This window comes from Ambystoma mexicanum, chromosome 12, assembly GCF_040938575.1.
Source record: "Ambystoma mexicanum isolate Mex_15411 chromosome 12, UKY_AmexF1_1, whole genome shotgun sequence".
Taxonomy (NCBI): domain Eukaryota; kingdom Metazoa; phylum Chordata; class Amphibia; order Caudata; family Ambystomatidae; genus Ambystoma; species Ambystoma mexicanum.
In genome coordinates, this window is record NC_090936.1 from 466327262 (window position 1) to 466352740 (window position 25479).

General features: G+C 44.8%; 1 protein-coding gene across 5 annotated transcripts in view; it reads left to right on the forward strand.

The window, feature by feature from the left end:
- The window catches only part of HIPK2 (homeodomain interacting protein kinase 2), a 668258-nt gene that overhangs the window by 474127 nt on the left and 168652 nt on the right, over positions 1-25479 (forward strand). For 2 of the 5 annotated variants that reach the window (XM_069628730.1, XM_069628731.1), the window contains exons 6-10: positions 12996-13180; positions 15525-15686; positions 18784-18859; positions 21836-22055; positions 22880-23001. In XM_069628730.1, the coding sequence (XP_069484831.1) occupies positions 12996-13180; positions 15525-15686; positions 18784-18859; positions 21836-22055; positions 22880-23001 (765 nt within the window). Of the gene's footprint in view, positions 1-12995; positions 13181-15524; positions 15688-18783; positions 18860-21835; positions 22056-22879; positions 23002-25479 lie in introns of all 5 variants that reach the window. The other 3 variants (XM_069628733.1, XM_069628732.1, XM_069628734.1) reach the window with 3 other exon arrangements.

A 25479-nucleotide genomic window follows, 5' to 3' on the forward strand; every position in this document is an offset into this window, starting at 1 on the left:
GTAGCGTCTTAGGTGTTCTGGTGGTAGGCCCATGACAGTTTTGCTGATTAATAGTACTGTATATTCTGGCATATAAGGTGACTTTTTAACCCAGGAAAATCTTCTCAAAAGTCGGGGGTCGTCTTATACACCGGGTGTCGTTTATTATAGGGCGGGTATATCCCAAACTCTATATTTTAACTAGAAAAGTTGGGGGTTGTCTTATACGCCCAGTCGTCTTATACGCCAGACTATACGGTAAGCCTGTCGGGTACTGAAAAATAAAGGGTGCGTTTGCCATACATTTAGCAACGAACTCTGTGAAGCCCTGTATCAGGCACGGTACTATTCTTTGCTGCAAACCCTCCCACGACCCCAGGCTGGTGTAGGTGAACTGCTTCTGGGAGGGAGGTGGTTCGGGCCTGGCAAGGTGGGTATGATGGAAATCATGTGGTTGTAGTCGGAGGGACCATTGATGAAGCTGGCAGCTGTGTGCATGAGACTTCACATAGGCATGGGGCAGGCCAGTGAGCAGGGCACTTCGTCTGTCCACATGACTCTGGTGGTTACACTGAATCCTGGGAAAAGCTAAGGGAAGCTACATTGAGCCAAACTGTGAGTTGAGGTTGGTCCCACTGCACAGCAACGCGCATTGAGGTTGGTTTCACTTTCCCTTTACTATAACATGAGTACGCGTTCCTTACTCTCTACAGTGACATGCCATTGGGTAGGCTGCACTGCGCAGTAATGTGAGTGGAGGGGGGAGGAAGACTGCACAGGGAAGTGAGTTGGGGTTGGTTCCATTGCACAGTAGTATTCATTGATGTAGGTTGCACCTACCTGTAGCATGACATGTGGAAGTTTGTAGTGAAAGATAATATGACTTTGAACATTATAAAGTACGATGATTTGGCATAGGGTCGCAGTACACAGTAGGTATGCAGAATTTCCATCGAAAAATATTCCATCAGGGGTTTTTCCATCAACATTTTACCAACGAAAAAAAAGGTGCATCGAATGCATATTTTTATGGGGTAAAGGGTTACTTTTGTTTGGGGTGTGTTTTTAAGGGTTAAAAACGGGAGGTTGGGAGGGGACCCCCCCAAAAAAATGCATTTAATGTACATTTTTTCGTTCGAAAAATTCGATGGTACTTATCTTTCGCTGGAAAAGATTTGATGGAAAGACATGTAACCTAGACAGTAGTAAGCCTTGGGATAGGTTTCACCTTATATTAACAAGGGTGTGCAGTAAAAAGAGATCAACTACTTTACAATAAATAACATGATTTGGGGTAGTTTGAACTGTACATTAAGCTTTAGAGTAACAGGAGTCATGGTAGGTTGGACTGTGCGATAAGATGACCTGGGGGCAATTTCACAGTTGGGGAAGCATTCAATGTGCAGTAAGAAAGCTTGGAATAGTATCCACCTCACAGCAACCCAAGGTGGTGTCAGTTGCACTGTACAGTAAAATATATTAGCGGAAGTTGTGCTGTACAGTACAGTGATGTGAGCAGATTACACCACAAAGTAAAACGTAACCGAATGTAACACAGAGAGCTCTTGTATAGTGTAGTCCTGGTATTTTTGCAGCCTCGCTGGACGTACTCTGAAAGATCAGAGGGAGCCGAGAGTTGTTAATAGAATAGAAGGAGAGGCGGATTTAAACATTGTAGTGGGTATGCTTGCAAGCCGGATGTACCCGAGCCCTGAGTGATGAACTGGATATTTGCGAGGAGTGCTCGGAAATGCCTGGTTTTCCAAGAAAGGAGAGCCTAAATTCGATAAATTAGGAGTCAGTGCTCCAAAGTCCTAGGTAGACGTTTGTGTGTGGGGTGGGTGTTGATAGTGCTAGAGCTGTGAGAGGTGGTTTTGATTTAATAGTATATGAGCCCTCATTAAGAGTTTGGTGGTAATTCCACCAAAATGGAATTACGGTTACTGCCATTTGGCCCTGCGGATTTACTGTGGGATTGCAAGTGGTGGTTGGTGGTGTAAGTACCCATTTTCTGGAGTCCAAAAGACTCCACTGGGGATTTTCTGCTGAATTACCAATTTGTAATTCCACCGATTTTTGGAAGAAAAGAGGAGGATTTACGTCCTGCATCAAGCTAGAGATACATTCTATAAAAAAAAGCAGCAGAATTACCACTTTGTCATTCCGTTTGTGGCAATTCCCCCAAAACTTGTGATTTGGTAGTGTGGGAACAGTGGCGGTAACAGAATGACCACCGCTTTTTTTTTCTGGACCGTCAAACTTTTAATGAGGCTCATTATGTTTGTAATGTAAGAAAGGGATGGTATCAAACAGAGAAGACAGACATAAGTGCCCACAGTTTAAGGGTGTTTATTGAACTTCAATGGGGGTTGGAAAAACGTCTATCTAAACCTAAATCGTAAGGATGGGAACAAGCTACAACCATCAAAATAAAGATAACGCAGTCTTAGAAGTGTCTTTGTGAAAATTAAAGGGCCTATACTGAAAAAACTATTGCCAATCCCTACTTCTAAACAATGAACAGTGTCGGAAATTATGTAGATAACAAAACGTGTGTCATGAAACAATATGTCAGGATGACTGGATAGTTGGTTCCCCTTCCCCACGTTTTCACCACCGTGAAACAAGGCAGCACACTTGGGCTTGGAACACACTTCAGTTCGGCTAAGTACAAGAGCAGGGTTCCAGTTCATATAACAGCTCTCCGCAACCAAATGTCTCTTGCTCAATCAAGGTAGGCTTCTCCCTCGTAAGACAAAAGTTCAACAAAGATTGTTCAAAGTTCCTTTCCTCCGGAGTTTACTTTTCAGTCAACAAACCTCTTTTACTTCCACTTTGTGTCCCCCTCCGTCAGGCTCAGACTCCTATTTCGCTTTACAATTTACCATAGGCCTCTCTCTCCGTCTGACTTGGGCCTCTGTATGGTTCCGTTCTCAATTCATACCACTTTCACCTTTCATTTTGAGTCCTGCTCTGTTGGGCTCAGGCGCCAATTCCTTTCACAGTTCACTACAGACCTAAGACTTTCGATTGTGCAAAGGATTTGACTTAAACCCTCGCAGGACCACTTCGATTCTCTTCTTCATAAATCATATTCTCATTTCAAACGTTCTGTTAGCAGAATACATTCAGGCAGAGACCTTTCGACTGGGCACACACACAGTGCCAGACCACTCTGCTACTTAGTATCGTGCGTTCACTTCTCAAAGTTCAGAAAACAATCATCGGCTTTCCCTTTTCATTCACATCTTTCATCAAACGCCTTTTCCATTCGATTTCATAGGAAACTTTGTTGCTGCCCGTAGCCTTCATTCATACGCAGCCCGGTCCACACAATTGCCTTCAACTCACCGGCTGTATACAAGGTTCGGCTTGCGGCTTTGATAATGGAGTCAAGGGCGATATCACGGAGGCTACACTTCTCCTCGGACTCGACTAGTCAGGCAGGAGGGCCCCTGGTATCTGGGACACGCGTTACAGGATTCTCTGGCCTCACTTCTCCAGCTCACACGTGCTACTTCTGAGTTTTCAACAGGCCAACGATTACTTGTCAAACTGCCCAAGGGCATCTCCCTCCTGGCTTTTGTTCCGTGACTTTCCATCTGGCTTCCTTGATTCATCTGCGGTCTGGAATAGACTGCTCCTTTGTGTGCTCTGTCTTGTTCCTTGCCTTGTTCCCAGTGTGTTTCCATGCTCTGCCTTTTATCCAGGTGGGGAAAGTAAAGGGGATTCAGGTGTGAGTTGTTCCAGGCAATTGCCTGACCACGGCACTGGGACATGTTCAAGTCTGTCTTTCCCCAGCGTATAAAGAGAATGTATATGCATTTGTGCAGGGAAGGGGGTGGAGGGAGGCGGGGTACAAAACTCATGTACTTGATTGGGAAAGAGGGAGTAAAGGTTTTAAAGGAAGGGGGATACCGTGTCTCACCATTAGGTGTCTCGCGCCCACTCCCCAAGGATCCCCCATCCAGGTGATCCTCCCGCACTGGTCCACCCCCAGGGTCTGGATCCAATAGTGATGGCCGTGCCCTGGCCACCTGGATGACAGATCCCTGAGGACTGGTAAGGGAGGCACCTTCTGGTTTCTCACAGTAAGCATTGCTCCCGTGTGCAAGGGTTGGTTGTGTGACTCATGTGAGTTGGAGAGCGATGAAGATGAGATTCGGATGAAAGGAAGAGGGGGGAACGGAAAGGTGAAAGGGATCAAGACTGAGATAGGTTAGGTCCCACTTTGCGGTAACACAAGTTAGGGCATGCAGAGCACGAGCTGGCATAAGTTGCACCATTCTGTAATTTGAGATGTGGGAGCTTAGACTTACAGTAAATTGAGTCCGGGTAAGCAGCACTGTGCAGAAAGGTGGCTTATTTAAAGCTAACATGAGTTGGGGTAGGTTGCACTGCACAGCAAGATGAGTTGGTGTAGCTTGAGGTAGAGTGACATAATGCACTGTGCATTAACATGTGTTGGGTGTAGTAGGTTGCACTTTACAATAATATGGGTTCATGGTAACATGCATTGGGGGTGATTGCAATGTGCAGTGAGGTGAGCTAGGGCAGGTGTCTCTTTGCAGTAACATGACTTGGGCTATATGGAACTATAATATAACATGTATTGGGGTAGGTTGCATTGCAGTGTGTACAGTAATGTGTTCCGGTAAATTGAGCTGTCCATTAACATCCGTTGCAAAAGCCCGTCCTTATTTAAGGCCACACCTGTGACATGATGTTACGATTTTGGTTCCTTCCTCCGGCTCTGCTTATGTCAGTGGTTGTACATTCAAAACATATTTAGCCGAGCATGTACGACGCCATACTCGAAGTAGGCCAATAAATAATGAGCACAGTCATTAGAGAAATATTTGTAATGACTTATTTTTGCAACGGTCTGTTCGTAAGAATGAATGGTGACAACGTTTTGCAAACCCAGCAGAAGAAAAATCAAATCTACAGCGATTATTTTTAGCGACCAGTTATTTTGTCCCCTATAACAGACTGAAGTTCAGTTTTATTTCCCAAAAGGAATCCCGGGATAGTATTCCACATTCCTCCCTCTGGAAAAAAGACTTTAGCATTCAGCGTTACCCGGATTGCAGGAATTCACGAATTGGTGTTAGAAGACAGACGCATCTGTGAAATCTCACTCCCTGCGTTCAATACTTAAAACATACATGTACCCAATGTTTACATGTTGGATAATACAACAGCGGGGCCTGGCCATACTCGCACAGTGGGTTCTTCCTCTCCATGTGATATGTCTATGTGTGCTACTTTCACGGTACAGGTAAGGAAGCAGCGCACCAGGTGTTGATGCTAAGTTTAGATTGGAATGTTCTGGGTAAAGAAATGCATTGGTGTCATATCGCCAGAATCACAGGGCTGGAGGAAATGGACTCTTATATATTTGAACCTCCCTCCCCCTACCATAATATTACCTCACAGGAAGTAATGTCATATTACCCGTCATGCCTCCTCTCCACTGGCAACACCGGAAGTGAGCTATTTGTGTTCACTGCAGGCGGGGTGCAGGAAGCTGCTGCTCAGACCACGTGTACCAGATACAGCACTGCCGAGCTCCTATTGGCGGTTACTAACCATCCACCTGAGGTGCCTCTGGGGCTGCCTCACAAAAGGAATTCTTCAGAGGGGCTTCTATGCAACGGAAGACTGGGTGCAGATCGCGAGGTGAATATGACCTAAACGGACCCGGAACCTCCATGGGGGTTCTGGCCAAGGTTCCTTTGTCCTAAGAAGACTGTTCAATTCTGCTCCCGGAGGTTCCGGAGGAGCAGTGGAAACAGCTGGGGAGTAGGAAGGAAGAGAGAAAGAACATTCAGGAAAGCCGCAGGAGAAAGACATGCCTAGAATTGGGGAGAGGGACACGCCCATAGGATTGGGGAGGGATACACCCTCAAGATTGGGGAGGGATACACCCCCCAGGATTGGGGAGAGGAACGTCCAAAAGAAGGAGGAGAGCGGTACCACAGAGTCAGGAAGTGGAGGACCACAGGGGTTGAAGAAAACCTAGAACAGAGAAGTATGTCAAAGAAGTGGAGACAGAGTGGGATACTTCCACCAATAGGCCCTACCAACTGTGGATCAGCGGGAGTGTGAGGAGCTACACATAGAGTGTGAAGCTTTATGGATGTGCTAGAAGGGCCACTCGGGCAGCTCCTTTGGGCCGATAGAAGAAGTCAATGGGGCTGGATTTTCAGGTCGCAGGTCAGGGAGAGAAGGCAAGCAGTGCAGCCCCCGGGGGCTCATTGCGCCCTCTAGCAGTACGTTCAGAGCAGTAAGCTCAGGCTGTGTGAGCCGGGCAGCACAGGAATCGGGAGGTGGCCCGGGAAACATGCAGAGGAGTAGTGTTCCAGGTGCCCACCCAGCTCATTGTGGAGGCAGGGGAGGGTAGGTTCTCGCACAGGATGAGAGCCGACACATGTACTCAGCCCTGTAATATGATTTGATTTCCCAGCCTGGGTGGGCAGTGGCCGGCGCGGGAACTGTGGGGACTGTGGCTGCTGGTGAAGTAGTTGAGTCAGGCAGCATACCAGTGGGATGCTGCATTGTGGAGAGTGCAGGCTGTGGATGCTGGAGTGCATCCCGGGGAGGCCGGTTGCCCATTGTGGGACAGTGAGGGATCAGGTGCCCTGAAACAGACATGGATGGGTCAGCACATCCTAAGCACTGCACAGGTTCATTGACATGAGTTGAGAGGGCCCCGCCCTAGTAGACCTCCCCTGGTTAGCACTCTGAAAATAGACAATGGGACAGAGCAGTGACAAGCATCAAGCTGGGCAATGGTCAGAGACATTGAGGGCCCTCCATAAGACATGTATTTGAAGTATTGCCCATGCTGGCTGCAGCTGTATGAGGTGATGGTTAGTTGCTTAGGTATAAGGCAAGAGGGTAAACGTTTGTTTCTGGGCCCCCATCCCATGCTTATGGAGTAGCGCTAGAGGCAAGTAAAGGTGCCGGTGATGCTGGTTGGGATCACAGATGTTAACCACTGTCTACAGGCTTTGCCCGTTTCCTTCCCCTTCTCTCTCACTCCTGGACATGTTAGGGGGAAGGTGCAGGAAGAGCTCATGATTGGTCTGTGGCTGTTGGCCAATAGAATAGAGGGATGAGTTGGGCAGCCGGTCTGCCTAAAAAAGGTCTGTACTGCACTACTCACCCAACCTGATGGGAAGGTGGGGCGGGGGAATACATCTATGCAGCCCGGTGGGTGTGGGGAAGACCTCCCAGCCCTCATAGATAAGGAATCGAACCAAGCCTTTGGATGTTGAGGCACAGTACCATCTACATATGCATTTATGAATTTTGTATTAGAAAGTATGCATATACACCAAGGTTTCCTCTCTGGGCCATTTCTTGTTCATGAGCTGCTCTTGAAATGTAAATCCCACTTGGGGCGTGAGTGCGAGATGCGTTATTTATCTGCGACGCCCAGACCAGTGGGTGGTCTGGGTGTGTGTACTGTGGATCTTGGATGCTGTACTAACCCTCTCGGGCTCGTTTTCATCAGAGCCGTAAAGCTAATGAAAGGAGTAAAGGCTTTTACTACTTCTATTAATGTCACGGCTCATTTTCAAGCATTCGGCTGGTGAAAAGGAGGGGCTGCATCCTTCCTTCCTCTCTGCCATACAAATGCCCCAGCATTTGCGACAGCATGAATTTTCATGCCTGTGCAAATACTGGAGATCCCTATGGATTCTGCCTGCTTTATGCAGCAGCAAAAAGCATGCCGACCACAGAGGAGCATGGCAGGCAGCGTGTACAAGTACAGGGTTTAATTGTACTTGTGTACACTGCTTACCATGTGTGCAGCGTTTTCTCACTTTGCACGGCAGAGTGCAATGGTTCAGAGCAAAAGGCGACATACACATGAACATTTGGTGGTGGGCAGCCACCAACGTGTGTGTGTACATGTAAGGTCTCACTTCCGCCAAATTACAGGGATTTTGAAAATTAGCCCATCTGTGTCATCACTTGTTATGGCCCAAGACTGCAATGAGTGACGTTGAGGGAGATGTCAAGTGGGGGTTCAGGTACACAGCCCACTCCTTTTAACATCTTTCATTGCAGGCTGACCTAGCCCACATTACCCTCCTCTAGCTGTCCTAGAATGGGGCGTTGGCATGGAGTGGTCCCATCACTAGGCGGATGGTAAATTCCTGGCGGCCAGGCCAGGGCAAAATAACATGGGTCACACAAAGGACAACCATCTTTTGCCAAACCGGGGGTCCAAACGTTGCAACTATTAAGCTCTAAAGACGGTGACTTGTGTGACGGTCCTTCAGATGGTGTCACTTCTCCCCAGGGGAGAATTCCTTCCCATGATGCTCGAGAGGTGAGGCCGCTAACCAATAGTCCCCCTAGGTGTGGTAAAATGGGGAGGATCTGAGGGGCAGGGGCTCCTATCCTGGGGATGTGGACCCAATTGGGGGGCACAACCCCAGTGAAATCCCACCACATAGGCTGACAAAAAAACGCCCAAATCTTATCAACATAAGATCACCTCCAAAACGTTGTGTTATTGTGAAATATTAAACCCATCTGATGACAAAAGTACTGCAATGAAGAATCGCTAAAAAATTCTGCATTTGAGCGGGATGAAGGCTAGAGCAGCTAATGTCAATTGTAAGGATGTTACGCTGGTGGGACGTCCCCGCTATTTAAACTGAACCGCAAAGATGGATGGGGCTCTTTGTCATCTGCTAACCCGTCCAGCAACGGCCCATGCGGTTCTGGCAAGCTGGAAGCTGTGATACGACCAGAGGGAGACCCAGGCAACCGAGGAGGCCCCATTGAAGCCTAGGTAAGGTGCTACAGGGCTTTGGGAGATGCAAGAGAGGCTTGTCTACAAGGCTGAGAAGAGAAATAGCAGGACGCCCGAGAAGGGTCTTGAGAGTCGGTTGGGAACTGGCAAGATAGACTTGCAGAGACTGAGAGGTGGTGGCATGACCTGTAGTGGGTGGACAGGTTGGTCCGACAATGGTGCCGAGACCGCCTACCGTAGCCTACAGCAGAGCCGCATAGGTGACTATCAGGAGAGAGCAAGAGACAGTGGAGGAGGCGTAACCTGTCACGGCGTGACCCAGGGGTCCAACAGTTAAGCTGAGGTGGTCCACAATAACTCGAGGTGGAGAGAGGCGAGATGCAGAGAACTACTAAAGGAAGAGGTTTACCTAAGACGTGTGGAATCGCGATCGCTGGCGAAACCGGTGAAGGGTTTCCGGGAAAGGTAACAGGAACATTTACAAGTCTGGGAGGGGTCCGGGTAGTGACGAGACTGTAAACTATAAAGAAGTATAACCGTAAAAGGTTTTGTGAAACAGTTCCCAGGTCAGTTCCATGAAAGTGTGGTGCTGGAAAGTCGAGAGGGACTCCAGGAGGAGCTTCATCGTCTCAGTGGGTGCAAATCAAGATTTGTACAAAACCTAGAGACTGTAAAAACCTCCCTATGGGAGCTACAAACCTTATTAGGAACTATGAAAGACACTGGAGAACCAGCTAGGAGAAGGGAGTCATTCTTCTAGCCCTACAAGAAATGTATGTGACTGTTTATTATCTTTTTGGTTACAGAGCACCCAGAACCTTTCTGTAACCTTTGTTTTGAAAAACCTGAGAGGCATTTGGACGCTTTAAATCCAGGAGAAGGGAGTCATTTAGATCCCCGTCACTGTTTTCTAAGTTATACAACCTCAGCATAGTGCCCAAACTCTATTTCAAAGCCACAGCAACTGTAGCTTCTTTTCTTCTCCAGAATGGGATGGTCATCTACCCATACCTCGACACGATTCTGATCCATTTGCCCGACCAGTAGGTCATCCTCAGAAGTCCAGACCATGCTGGATCTTAAGCTTGGCATGAGTCTGCCCATCAACTGCGGTGGTTTAATCCCAGTTCCCACTCAGTGAATCTCTTTCAATGACTGTATGTAGGATTCTCTTTAGTTCAAGTTGCTCGCCTCTCCCGCTGCAAAGTGCTCAGGCTCATTACAGCACTCGCAACTCCTTCGACCGCCGAAACAAGCTGTTTAAGCTCCACTTCTGGAAAGGTCTTGGTCCTTATGTCCAGACATCAAGTGGACCAAAAATTGAACAGGCTACCCACCCAAGCTATGAATTGTTCATGAATTTTGTTTAGGAGGTTCAGGGGCTAGGGTGGCCATAATCTGCAAAAATGGGTCAGGGATGTATGAAAATAAAATGGAATGCGATGGATGCGAAATCATCCACACTAAAATCCCACCTTTCATTTATAGACCCCCAACAGAGATTCCAACATTTTGTGATCAGTTGGGGCAACTACACCTACCTCTTCATAAACCCAACTGCACTACTATAATTAACCAATCGAGAGGGGATCCCAAGGATAAGCAAGCCATGGACTTAGAGTACAGGTTAAAATATATGGACATACACATCCACAATTCTGACCCTTCACATATCAAGGACACACCCTAGATTAGGTCTCTGTCAGGAACATGAATGTTGCAGCTATAGAAAACTATACTGTGAATCTGGTCAGATCACTCATTTATCGTATGTAAGGTACATTTACCAACTCCCCAGCAGCAAAGCTATAACATTCAAGCAGCTTGTAGCAGAAATCCTAAGAAAATAAAAACTCCTGAGCTCATTACTTGTATGGAAGAGCTTATGAATCTGACGGCAGATCATGAACCTCCTGGCAAGCTAGTGTAAACATACAAATCCCATGTAGAAGCCTTTTTAGACAGAATTGCTCCTTTTTAAAATAAATTTAAAGTGTATGAGACTGTCCTAATCATCGGGGTTGGTTTACCACAGAATTGACGATCCTCAAACAAGCCAAAAGGCATTCGGAACGTACTTGGTCTAAAAATAACTTGGAAGAAAATAACAAGGCTTGGAAACTGACAGAAAAAGAATATAAAGTAAAAATGACAGAGATAAAGAAAACCTTCTTTAATGAGCAAATAAGTAGGGCAGATAATGAAACGAAGAAACTCTTTGCAATATTAAAAAAATTGGAAATACCTAGCGTCTTGGAAAGACATTTTGTACCGAAGATGATTGTTCAAGAATTCAGCAGGCATTTGCTGATAAAATCACTGCAGCATCTAATACAATGAACCACAACCTAAATACAAGGGATTCTTTGATACAGGAGGGACTGAGTGACATAAAGACCCTCGAGGGTTGTTCGAATTGCGTTCTGTTTCTGTTACAGAAATGGAAAAGATTTTGAAGGGTTTACACGCCACTACTAGCCCTGGAGACACTTTACCCCAAAAACGTGTTTTTGCGCCATACCTTATGGGATTTGTCAATGTTGCCTTCTTCCATAGATTAGTCCCACCTTCGATCAAGGAGGTTGTGGTGACCCCCTTGTAAAAAAAACAGGACTATATCCAAAGGAAGCTTCCAATCTCAGACCAATCATGAACACTCCTTTTTTACTCAAGATAATGGACAAAAGTGACACAATCCAATTACAAAAACATCTGGGAGTCTCTAAACTACTGCATACAAAACAATCTGGTTTTTGCAGTAAACACGCCACCGACAGTGCACTTTTAGATCTGCAAACCCAGATGTTGACTACATTGGGAATAAGTAGCACAGGGCTGCTGATCTTTCTTGGCTGATCAGCAGCCTTTGATTTACTTGATCATAAACTCTTGCTGATTCTGGCAATTGTTCACAGAACGTGATTGAATGGATAGACTCCTTCCTTAGTGGTCGAAAGTCCAGAATTTGTTGGGGTGTTGCCTCATCGGAATCATCGCAGATCTTTAACGGGGTGCCCCAAAGCGCTTATTTGTCCCCTTCGCTGTTTAATATTTATGTTAAAACTCTGTGTTAAAATGGAAAAGTTAGGCCTACAGTTCACTAATTATGCTGATGATATACAGCTGGCAATGGAGCTCTGTGGGGTTTATGCCAATGATTTGGGAACCCTGAATCAAATATATGGGGTCATCAAAGACTGGATGACAACCAACTGGCTTTGCTTGAACAGATCAAAAACCAAGCTCATGCTTTATGGATACAAGCAAGCCAGGGCAAACTTGAGTCATGCCTACAAAGTGTCTGAAATCGAAGTATGCCAAATTCCAGTAGCAGATAAGGTAAAAACACTAGAAACCCACATGGAAGCATCCTTGAATGCGGATGCCCACGTGAATTACGTTGTGAAAAACTCGTAATATTATTTGAAGGTTTCGCGGCAGATCAGCACCCTAGTCGCTGCGAAAAACTGTGAAATACTGGTTTGTGGGCAATCATTATGCCAAGGCTTGACTATTGCAACTCCCTCTTTAGGGGGTGGAGGGGCATCAAAGAGTGTTTAGGGAGTTTACAGAAGATTCAGAACGATGCTGTCCGAATAGTCTGCAATATCTCCAAAGGAGAACCAGTATCTAGGGTTCGAAAGGAGCTCCACTGGCTCCCACTGGCGGCGAGGGTTCGATTTAAAATTCTTACTCTGGGACACAAATGTCTGTTTGGAGATGCCCTTGTTTATCTTTTGAGCCTCGCGGAACCTTGAAGTCTAGTGACGCACAACAGCTTACAATCCCTCGATTTAAATGAGCAAGAGGGAATGGAAGATCATTCCCAATATTGGTTGCTCAGGCGTGGAATTAACTCCCCATTGATCTACTTATGGAGAAATGTCACTTGACTTCTAGGAAATGTTTAAAAACCTTCCTGTTTGAGTAAAACCAACTAGGTAGCTACAGCTTTTGTGTCCTCTTTTTTTCTTCGTCTTTGTCCGTGTGTTTATTTAGCGCTCTGATGCCCATGGGCTTTGGTGCTATATTAACATAACATAACATATGTCTTTGTGTGTCCTAGTGGTCCCCAGCGCACCACTCTGTATGCGTATTACACACATTCATTTGCGGTGGCATAGAACCAAATGTCCTATACAACAGTGGAGGGAGAGTAAAATAAATAAAATATATGTGTTGAGGCAAAAGGTTTTCAGTATGTCTTCAATCATTTAATTTCTACCATTTTCTTCCATAGGTGAACATGTCGACAGACTTGGAGGGAAGTGATATGTTGATTGAAAAGGCAGACCGACGGGAGTTCATTGATCTGTTGAAGAAGATGTTGACTATTGATGCTGACAAGAGGATAACCCCCATTGAAACGCTGAGCAGTCCCTTCGTCACCATGACACACTTGCTTGACTTCCCGCACAGCACACAGTATGTTATTATTATGCGGGTTCAACCCAGTTGCGGAGGGCGCATACAACCTAGATACGTTAGGGGTCAGATGAGCAGTTGGCAGAGAGAGATAAAGGCTTCTGGAAGAGTATGGGGTTCAGTGTCTTTCAGAATAGTAAAGACAGATAGGTACGATTTGCATCTGAGTGGGGAACATTACAGGCTTTGGGTGGGGGAGTGTGTGCAAGGAGATATAACAAGCAGGGGTCTAATGTCTTCCTGTGGGAGAAGGGAAAGAGATATCTGGGTAAGTGAGGTGAAGCAGCATGCATTGCTGAGAGGTTGAGTTCTGAAGATTTGGAGAAAAATGCAGGTACATATTGCCTTCAAAGAGCCATTTGGGCTACATGGGAAGGTATGCAGAAGCTGCCAATACATTATAAGTAGTAGACAGAACCAGCGGCTGCTGCTAATAGAGAGGCGAAAAAAGGGTTAAAATCAGTTAGTAGTTTCTGCACCTTTAGCCCATGGGCTGCTTTATAGAGCCAACCATAGGCAACCGTGTACAGCAGTGCAGTGGAGTGGCATTTCAACTGTGGTAGTGGTAAAAAATGCATCTTTTCTGAATGTCACTGCCCCTACTATCTTGCTGCCCCTTTGCACCTCAGATCTGAACATAGAAGCAGGCTGAAGGTACCACTGTATGTGGTTCCTGAGCCAGGCAGGGAAGCTGTACTTGGTAACTCTGAAGTACTGCTGCGGGTAGAGCTGTTAGGAAATCCCTCTTTTCCTTGTAAGCGTGACACTCCATTCTTGGGTCTCTGCAGCTGAGATGGTATGGCAATAAGTGGAAGGTCCTTGCCATTTCTACCTGAAGTGAGCAAAACATTGGCAAGTGTCATTGATGGGAAGCATTGGTCCTCATTATTTGGCACTATATCTCATGGGGTGCAATGTTTTGCTAAAGAAAGCTAACCGTATCGGCTGGTGCATCCTGCCTGATCAGTTAGGGCATGGTAGAATTGTCATGTATGCTGAATAGGATCACTGTCCCTTGGAGCAATAGCATATATATGAAGCAGTGTATGTCCTGTTACCTAACGGTCTTGTGCAATCCCACTGTGCTCTCTGATGGAAGCTAGGAGAGTCTGCCAGGATTAAGGTTTGAAGGTTATCCCACAGTGGCATGGTTGGAGGGAGAGCTGGAGAGATCTGCGGTTCCTGCGTCTCCAGCTCTTCTTTCAGATCCCAGTGGGTGGATAGTTACTTCTACATTTACATTGCGTGATCCCGGACTTTTAACGCTCTTAGAAGACGGATCTTCATGAAGGCACCCGACCGAAGCTGTTGGCTCTGGTCTTCTTGGTGGTTTATATCATCTCTACACGTGGAATGAACGTGACATGGTTTTGTCCCCCAGACAACCACACTGAATTGCAGAGTTTGCATTAGCTACAACAAAGTGTTGGCTTCTAGAGGGAGAGTGTCTAGTTCAGATGCGCTGTTCAGAATTGTCCTTTAGCTGCAAGATACCAACTGTGGTGTTTAGGGTGAGATGATCCAGTCACCCAGGTAGGCATATGGTCATTTAGCGGAGTTGGGAAAATGGTTAGGTTAGGTCTTTGAAGACACAGGAAGTGGTGCTCCTTCTAAAATGGAGAGTTCTCAATTGGGGTTGATGGCTTTCTACTGAACTCCTGAGAGGTTCCTGATGGGTTTCCCAAAAAATAGATCTAGACATGGGTATCCTGTAGATCCAACGAGGAAAGCCAATCTATTTTCTCATTGGAGGCCAGCATTTTTCCCCTTTCATACGAACAGCTTTTGACTGACCAGGCCCTGGATAGGCTATAACTATACTTATTTCTTTGGAATAGTGAGAATATGGCATCCTGAGGGGATGTATGTCTTTTCTTCGCCTGCATTCACCATACATTAACTTTGACACCTTTAGTTCTCCCGTCTTTCACTTCTCTTAGCATTCACTTTGTCATTACAGGGGGAATGCCCTCTACCACCCCTTGAACCCAACCCTAATTTCGAGCTAACCCTGCCCACATCTAATGCCACCTTCATAATGGGAAGAGGCAGATGAAGTAGTGGCATGAAGAAGTAAATACAAACAAAGTAAATATCTGGCAATTTGAATGTAGACAAGGCGCTGACAACTTTTTCTGGTTAAAGTAAAGGGGGGGGTTCCTCCTGGGGGCTGTAACCCTATGTGTCACTGAGGGCACCTCACTCTTTTTCCCTACTCTGACTTCCCTACTCTTATTCTCTTAAACTTTAATCTGCCTGGTGTAGTCATGGTTGGATCAACCATGTCCCAACGACTTTGTGTTTTCTATCTCAATATCGTAACCCTTTCCTTCCCTCCCCCCAGCGTCAAGTCATGCTTTCAGAACATGGAGATCTGCAAGCGCAGGGTCAATTTGTATGACACTGTGAACCAGAGCAAGACCCCATTCATCACCCATGTGGCCCCCAGCACATCCAGCAACCTGACGATGACCTTCAACAACCAGCTCAACAGTGTTCACAACCAGGTAAGGGATGTCGGAGTGCCCTATAGGAAGGAAGCTTGGCAAAGGGAGGAAGCGCCTGGTAGCGAGGAAAGGGGAGGTGGGCAGACAGTGGGCCAGCAGTGGAGGACACATGGGGGAGGTGAAGGATTGCTAGATGACAAGAAGTAAAAGAGGGGTGGACAAGGCAGGGGATGATAGATGACTAGAACCAACACTTGGCAATAAAGTGGCATATTTTAAGAGAACGTGTGCTAGATTAGATTATATACTGAGCACTTCTTCAGGTAAGAACATTTTTTGGAAAGCAAATGGAGAAGACGCCTGAATTTCTTTGCTCTATGAAGGGTTCCTGCATAGATAGGCGTGCTGCCCTGCTTGAACCATAGAGTACCATGTTATATTGGGTTGATTACGAAACTGTGCGGAGTGGAGAGAGGAATTGTTTTATTTCACTGGTGTGGAAAAAAGGATGCACATTAAGGGGTGGTCAAGATAAAGAGAAAGGACTGAAGAGTCAAGCTGGCAAGGCCCAGAACACAGAGTACGGTACTATGCGGGGAGATGCCTAGCAGGAGGGCAGGAAAAGCAACGAGGAGGGTTGTGGGTAAACCTGAGGTGTAGTGTTCAGGGCCAGGAGGAGACAATGCGTTTGAATAGAGTAGAAGAACATGGAGGGGAGTTGTAAGATGCACAAAGTGGGGAGAGCACTGAGAGGAGTAGATCAATAAGGTAAAATAGGATGTTGCTCTTTGATGTGGGTTCATTGAAGGGGAGGAGAGATTGAGGCTTGTATCAGGAAGCCAAAGTTGTAGAGGGGAAAGCGACTGAGAGATGGTCCTGGGGTATGTTATTAGGGTAGGAGGTAAGGACTTGGAATATGAACGAGGTAAGCAGGGGATGGAAAAGATAGATTTATATTTTGAGGATGTGCGTGTGGAGCAGAGAACGGAAGGAGTAGACGGTAAAGACTGGGGGTTTAGAGAAAGAGAGGGGTCCCATATTAAAAATGTATTGTGCTTATTGTATGTGATCACCCTCTTCTCCACCGAACCTTCCTCCGCTTCATAGACTGTGATCCCCATTTACTGGGACTAGACCACACCAGGGGTGCCATCTTTCCAGCCTTGTGTTTTCCCGTAACATCCTTGCGTATTCTATGCTGTGTAGTCTGTGTTCTGCAGTTGAGCGGCTAGGACCAAAGAACCAGATTAGAAAGGAAAAACCTGGACTGTGGACATGGTCTACCTTTGGGCAGAGGAGATCATAAAAAGATATGCCTAAAAGGTGGAAGTGACTTGCTTTTTCAAATTATAAATACTGCTACAAATGTTGCGAGTAAATTACTTCCATGACAAAAAAATGTAGTAGTTGGAGGAGGATACAAATATAAACCTCATGCTTCCTGTGTTTCATGTCTCATCAGAAAATGGAAGTCAAAGCCAACAAAATGGACGAATCTTGGGATAAGTAATGAAAGGAAGGACTGCAAAGGGTGTTTGCAGGAAGTGTATGAGGGCAGGGGAGGGGTGTGCTCCCTGGGCGGGGCCTCGATTCCCTGGCAAGTGGTCGTTGTCGGTATGATGATAGTACATATCATTAAAAAGCCTTACACAACCAATGCATAATATTAGGTTAAAGCAGTGTCACAGTTAGTGTTCCCTTAAATAAGCCTCTTAAATTCAGGTAAAGATCTTCAGTTAAAGGCACATTGGGGCTAGGTTTCCCTTAGAAAAAGAAATATTAAAATGAATTGAAAAGGCTGTTTATAGAGATGTGAAGGTTGCAACGCAAAACAACAAAAGTGAAAAAATATGCCCATAGTGGTTTCTTAAATAACCATAATATACCACGGTCATAAAAAAGGGCATAGCTCGGCCACTGGGGTACACCGCTTATAATGCCACATATGCCAACACAAACCCACACTTCATACGTGACTTGATCAACAAAGAGGCGCTAAGACAAAAGGAGTACCCCAAATTGATTAAGCCCATTTTAAATGTGCCCTTTCACTTATGGCTTGTACCGGCGCTCACTTTTCACCCAATACCCTCAAATAACTAATGAAACATTCCAAATTGGAAAGTAGGTTTCAATAAACAAATATGGTTTTGTTACTCATTGCACAGTATGTAAAAAACATACCACCGTCATTAAACTAGACTGATGCCATCATGTGTTTAGTGATGTAATATCATTTAGTGTAGACTTCTGCATTGATTCGAGCAAAGCATTGTGTCTAATTTGATGTGTTGGCCAATACAAAAACATTATAAAAAATAACAACTCTAAAATATAATTTGAGGTCCAGATTCCACGATGTCTCTCGTTGTGCTGATTCCGTTGGGAAATTGCGCGTACCAATTATTTTTCACATTAGTTATGTTTTCCTGTGTTGCCTGTGACATCATGTTGAACATGTGAGGGTACATGTTGCTATTTCTGCACAGTTGCAGTTCATCCTATGACAGAATGTTCCAACTGTTTAAAGGCTACAAAAAAAGACTATGGGGGATTCTGCATTGATAAATGAAGATACTCGTTTTCAAGCAGTTCAAAATAGGAGAGATATTCACCACTCCCCCATTATTTAAAAAATCTTTTGTTTACCCAGTTATTCATATATACCTGGCTTCTGTTTACGCCAAATATCTTTTCATAAATAGATGTTATTAAGCTTCTTGCATATGCTTATCATATGTCTTAGTTATCTGCAATAATGATTAATTGCCATGTGTATTGATTCCATACAATAACATATTTTAAACAAAAAAAGAAATATGAGAGATAATGGACTTAAATGAGTTACAGACTAAGGGTATACAGGACTTAAAAAAGCTATATACATTGGAGATACAGGACCTTGAGGAACTATATGCATTGGAGATACAGGACTTCAAGGGGGTACGTACAGAAGACACCAACAAGTTTCACAACTTACAAACACAGCAGCTGAGGGTTAAAGATGTCAAAAAATCAGGCCTTTGAAAAGGGAACAGGTTTGCCAGAGCCATCTTTTTCCTACGATTGTGATGCCGCACCTCCCATGTTTTTATGCCATATTCCATTGCAAACAACCATCTCTAACATCAGACATTTCTTTCCTTTGGTTGCGCTGCCGATTCGTCTGAAGCGGCGGATTCAGAATGGCATCCGGGAGATGCAGGCAGCAGAAGCTAGGATAAGACATGAGGTAATTGGCGGTGATATAAACCCTGTGCAGAGCGGTGAGCAGGGATCATCAGTTTTTCCCCTTGCTGAGTAGGGCATGGGGCTTGCTAGTGGAGTGTGGGATAATCGCTGCTTTTAACTACCCACTGTTCAATGTCAAACGTCTAGATTATGGTGCTCTGTGTAGGTAAGAGTTGAGAAATCAGCATCTTGATATTGGTTTAGCCAATTGACACCTTGTCTGCTCAAATTTACTCAGATCCTTGGCTGAGTGGGATATGTTTTACCAAAGCCAATTGTATAATGTTTCTGATGCAATCAAACTCGAGAACATTTCTAAAGTATCTGGGGGTTTGCTGATATCCTCTCATGGGTCATTCGGCTCTGGCTGCTTTTTTATTGACTTTTCCAATGTGGCCATGTCCTATGACTATATTAAGCAGTGTGGACTTGGCTTATGGTGCCAGCCTTGTTGCAGCAGCAGCCTCCCCATCGTGGTTTGCATCCATACTGATGCTTCATGATAATTATTTTCCTCCTTTCAAGTGCTTGTGTTCTATGTTCCCTGTTTCTCTGTAACACCCATTCCTGCCCGTCTAGTCCCCTGTTGTCTATCTGATGTGCATTCTCTGATTTTTGAGTCCCATCCTCATCCTTCAACTGTAAATTGTATCTATTTCTCACCCCTCTCTCTGAAGTTGCAACTTTTTCCTCACGTAATTCTTAAATAGTTTGTTGCATGCCCATATGTCTTTTTTCTTCAATGTTTCTCTTCTGCATTTCACTGTGTCCCAACCTTGCATTGTGTCTATATCATTCACCAAATGACTAGTCCATGTATTTGTCTCTATGACTTCCCCACTTCCTGATTCGACTACACATTTTTTAAATCTCTGCACACGCCACTTTATGTTCTTCGTGTTGGTATCTTTTTATGAAAACCCACCTAATTCTAATCTATCCTCTTATCCAAAACAGTGATTTCTACCATCTGTCTTAAAAAAATATTTTTTTCCAAGCTCATCACTTTTCCATAGACACAAAATAAGCAATGTAATTTGCTGGGCTTTGTCTTAAATAAACCCATTAGACACCTAGGTAAATTGAGGCATATGTCTTCATAGAATCTTAAAATCCCCATCTGCCTCCCAATTGAAATCCTACTAGCCTCTCTGAACTGCCTATATATTTATCTGCCTTACTCGATAAATCCTACTATCTTCCTCCCTAAATTGCTCAAAGATAAATTGTGTCCTCTTTTTCTGTAAACATTTTCGGTAATATGTGCCTACTACTAAATCCACCACTATCCTCTCTGTATTACCCACATGCAAATATGCCTCTTAGATCAGTTCTACCACTGTCCTCGCTAAATAGTTTATCTCATTCTGCCTCCTCAATAAACCTTGCATCCTCACTGAATGTCTCATGTCACATCTGCCTCACAGATACATCTTGCCATTGTTCTCTCTAAACTACTGCTATTTCCACCTCTCTCTCAATAAATCCTGCAGTTTACCTTTCTAAATTATTCGAATTGCCTCCTAGATAATTCTGAAATTTCCTTTGCTAAATTACTGATATCTCCATCTGCTTATATCTCCCTTTCTAAATTGTTGCTATTCCCATCTGCCTCCTAGCTACACCATTCCACCCAACCCCCTAAATTACCATTTTGGCCAGTGCCTCTTAGATAAATATTGCCATTCTCCTCTCTAAATTACTCGCATCTCCATCTGCCTCCTTGACAAATCTGGCCATCCAGCTCTTTAAGTTACTCAGATATCCACCTGCCACCTTAATAGATCCTGCCATCTTTACAGCTCCCTCCTTGATAAATCCAGTAATTTAGTTCCCTAAATTACTCATATCTCCATCTGCCTCCTGGACGGCGCCTGCCATCAACCTTGTTCAATTGCTTATATCTCCATCTGCCCCTCCAAATATAGCCCACCAGCTGCCCTCAACGTGCCTTCCTTCTTTAATAAAAGAATCAATACCTAGAATACTGAAGTCTTCATCTATATAGCTGTATCATTAGATTAGATTTTCAATGTTACTATTTATCTGTTTATATTTCATAACTCCATGTCTATTTTTCTCTGATTGACCCCGTCGAGCCTTCCCGATTGTGCCGGTTTCTCCTGAATGCCATATCTGTTTCCCCTCATTGTGCTTTCACATTTTTCTACCATTGTCATTCCTAAATAGCTCATCTGCCATTTCCATGCTCTCTGATTTTGTTTTCCTACATTAGTGAGAACCTTCTTTCCCAATGTGCCACCCTAGCGGTCCTCTTGCTTCCTTCGATTTCCTAGGTTCCATGTTCACAACATCGCCTCCCTCTGGCTAATTTCATCATCTCCCATTCTTTTTTCACAATTTATTGATTTCTCCCTGTCTCACTGAATGCATATGTCTTCTAAAATGTTAACATGCCATTCTTCCTTGAACTTTACCTTCATTGGTGTCTGTCCTTAACTCACTGATTTTTTCATATTCAACATCGCCCTCTCTAATGTAGCTCATCTTGATATCATTACCTCTTTTTCTTTGTTGTTGCTTTCTCTTTTTTTCTCGGTGCTTTTTTACCTTCTCCAATCTCTTATTTGCAATCTTATCGATGTATCAATTTGTTTTATTTTCTCTCTTTTCTATAATCTTTGGCTCCTACTGTTGGTCCTCACTCTAGCATCTCTTCATCCCTACATTTCCTCTTTCAATCTGTTTGTCTTTATCTTGTCCCATGGCCAATTCAATTTCCTCACCAACACTCGACCATGTTGGGTTTACCAAGGCTAGTTCTGTGACCCACAACCTCCAGCTGCACCCCGTTGAGTGCGCTTTGATGCCTTCCCTGTCATCTCCAGTGCTCCCAGATTCTCCTTTGCTCGTCACCAGCTTTTTATGTTTGAGTTTGCTCATTGATTTGTGTTGCTCTTCCCTCATTGTTGTCGTTGTTCTTGTTGTCGTTATTTGATTCCCATCATTCCTGTAGGCCAACCACCTGGCTCCCACCACCACCAGTGCAACCCTTACCCTTACCAATCCTGAAGTCTCCATACTAAACTACCAATCTGCACTCTACCAGCCCTCGGCGGCATCCATGGCTGCGGTGGCCCAGCGAAGCATGCCTCTCCCAGCGGCAACGGCGCAAATCTGCACGCGGCCTGACCCCTTCCAGCAAGCCCTCATAGTATGCCCGCCAGGCTTTCAAGGTGAGCAAATTTGACTCTTAATGCAATCATTGTAACAGTTTCTTTCCTTGTCAATTCATGAAACCAGTTGGGTGTATTTGGGAAACATGAGATATTAGGTCTTGTGGAACGCACACCATTTTAGATGTAATTCCCTAAATTTTGCTCACTAGCTATTTCCTTGTGCCCCTCATCGCCTCTTTCACTCATGTCCATGCCCTACACAATCACCACCTGCTGATACTCCATTACCTTGGGCTTCTGGCGGCAGAAGGGCTGGAACCTGCAACCAATTTATTGCATGGCAGGTGAGCATCTGCTCCCCTCGTAGTCAACTCTTAGCAAGTACTGTAATGTCCTTCTATAGGGAAGGACCGTTTTTGTTATCATCAATGAGGTAAACCTCTGCTGTATTGCATACTGGGTGGCATATCCCACCCTCTGGCTCCAGCAATTAAAAGCTCCACCCATCTAGGATGTCCATGCAATGACAGTCCAATCAAACAGAAGACTCCACACGGTCATACATGCATAGCAAACATAAGTGTGACGTGTGTCAAGCCATGTACATTTCAATTCTGGGCACAGAATATTTTATTGATGGGTCACATCTACTTCATTGCATTGGTTGCCAGTCAGTGGCACCACTCATGAATTCACATTCCTCAATTGCCTCAAATACACCGCATTGTTTGATATTGCTCCCGTTGTTCACACCCGATCTTCACCCTCCATTAGGATAGGGTAGCGGGTATCGCATGGCAGTTTATTTGTGTTCTCATGAGACTTTTGGTGACTGGCTCTAGCGCTATATTTGTCTCATGTAGTTTATTTATGGCTTGTAGGATTGCAGGCATCTCCTGCGAAGCACGCTGGGTACTCGGTGCGGATGGACAATGCGCTTCCTATCGTCACACAGGCACCGGCGGCACAGGCCCTGCAGATCCAGTCTGGGCTTCTTACTCAGGTACTGTAATTTCTTCCTATTTTGCACCTCACTAAGAAGGAAGACAAGCTGGCCAACAGGGAAACTCTGCACATGCCGCATCCTCACTCTAAGGCCAGTAGGACTGGGGCAATGTCTATCACATCTCAGACAGACGTATGGTTGAGTCAGCCAATACCCGACATGTGAATGTCTGTACCCCGGTGCAGTATGCTTTTCAAAGTCAAGGGCCTGTGTGTAGAGTTTACAGTTTCCTTGTAGGCTAATCACCCACCACACAATTGATTGTCAGATTGTGTTCCCAATACAGTTCATTGGCCAAATGCTGTCACTTGCCACTTTCCTACGTGAGATGGTTGTACTGCCCTGTTTAGACCGGTAGGACAACCTACTAGATTTCTATGAAGAGGAAGTCAGATAGGTTCTAATATAATGCCCAGTGTGTGATGAACCACCACCATTGCTTTGGGGTATGGGTGGGATTAAAGGGCTTGTGCAGAGAAGATCTATCACCAGTTCTTTTATACACCTGACGTGGTGCCCCTGAAAAGTTAGGATGGATATCCCAGTAGGCAAAAATTGTATTTTCTTAGGCCAGCCCAAGCTACAAAGACTGCACTCCTGTCTCCTCTCTGAAACATTGTAAAACGCTGGTGGCAGCGATACAACTGCTCGACAAAGCAAACTGAGTGATACCATCCGGGCCAGTTCTAAGGCAAGGCAAGACTTTGCTCTATTAGTGGAGGCCCACAGTTACCCCTGCATGCAGCAAAGGATGTTCCTGGGCCAAAAGCAGAGAGGGGGTGACAGAATTGTACGGTGAAGCCATTGCAATGGTGCTGCACACCACACGAGGGTCGCAGATCTAGTGTGAGGCAGGACCACCCTCTTCTGAGAAAGCTGCAGGTGGAATGTCAGTGCCTGATTAGGGCACTTGAGAGATAACTCAGTCCTGCCAAAGGCTAGAAGTAGAATCTTTCCATGTGGAAGTACCTGAAACAGACCAGAGGCCATCCCATCAACAAACACATTGAGGGTTGGTGGACATTCTTCCACAGAAGTGCAAGTAAAAGTGTTGTTGGGCCTGCATCAAAATATAAAAGGAAAAGTGCTCTGAATGGATTGTGGAGAAGGGAGGAGAAACTCACTTTTGATTTTGGTTGTCGGTATAGCACTTGATTCAGAGAACTTTTCAGGACCCAGGGCTTGCAATGGTACTTTCAGCATTGTGTGAAATCATTTTGGTGCTTACAATAACATCTTCAGTGCTGAATATGATCATGACTGCTGTAAGCACTAACAGATCCCCAGTGCTTGCAGTAATGGATTCAGCCAGAGGAAGAAGTGCGGCAAAATAAAGTCGGCGATCTATGACAACTGTGCAGTTGAAGGGCAGGAATAGGGAACAACTCACGTGTTGAGGGCCTTGGAGAGTGGGGCGGGTAGTCTAGTGTATGGGATGGACAAAAAAGGGGTCCGCCTACATTGCGTTTTTGTATTGTGTTCTGTTTAGCCGAAACAGATTTCAACTTAGCTGTAACTATAATAAGGTCTTTGGGTGATTTTCCTCCTGACAATTCGCCAATAATTGTAGGGGAGGTGGCCACTTACATGTATTTGTCATTGTCAACCCAAACATGACATTTTATACTTTTGCACTTCAGCTCCACACCATTCAATGTATAATATGTAATGTGTAAAGACAGTGGTTCTGTGACTTTTTAGTGCAGTGCAATCCTTTGTCAATTCTGCCCCTCTTACTCTGCGCAGGCTCTTGAATAAGCTGTTGGAGCTGTGGATAATCACCCAAATTGGTCCAGGAGTAGTTTTTTGTATGTCAATAAATGTACACACCTCAGAGTGAGCAAAATATGGAAAGGTGGGAAATATCAATACCAAAAGGATATATAAATCCCAGATATGTATATATTTGTTTTGCAATCAAGGTCCTCCAGGTTTTTTTAGAGCAATAATGTAGATATGTTATGAAATGAATATGTGTTTCTTCCTTTGCAGGAAAACCTTATAAAATGCTGTGCGTAGTATCAGGGAGGCATGGTATCACAAGTAGACACTGACAAAAGAGCTGCAAGTTTCCAAACCTATATTGATTGTTTAAAAGAGGTTGGAAAAGTCCTATCTTGCCCTATATCTAAGATAGGAGTATTCTCGACCATCAAACAAAAAGAAAATAAAGTCCTAGTCAGTTCTTCGTCAAAATAAAATGGCCTATACTAATAAACCTAATGCCTGCCCTCTTTCTAATACAAAGAATGTGTAAAGGAAATGTGTAATGCAAAAAGGAAAATCAGTGTTCAAAAGAAATGTCAGTATGGCTGAATAAACTCCCTTCCCCACATTTTGTAGCATGGGTTGGGACCTTGCGACATACTCTGGCTTCGGACACAAGGGTGCAGTTTGTTTTGTGGACCAGGGCCCACTTGCCCTTCCACGAAAAGTCACTAGTTTATCCTCTGGGTCTCTCGGGTTTCTCTAACT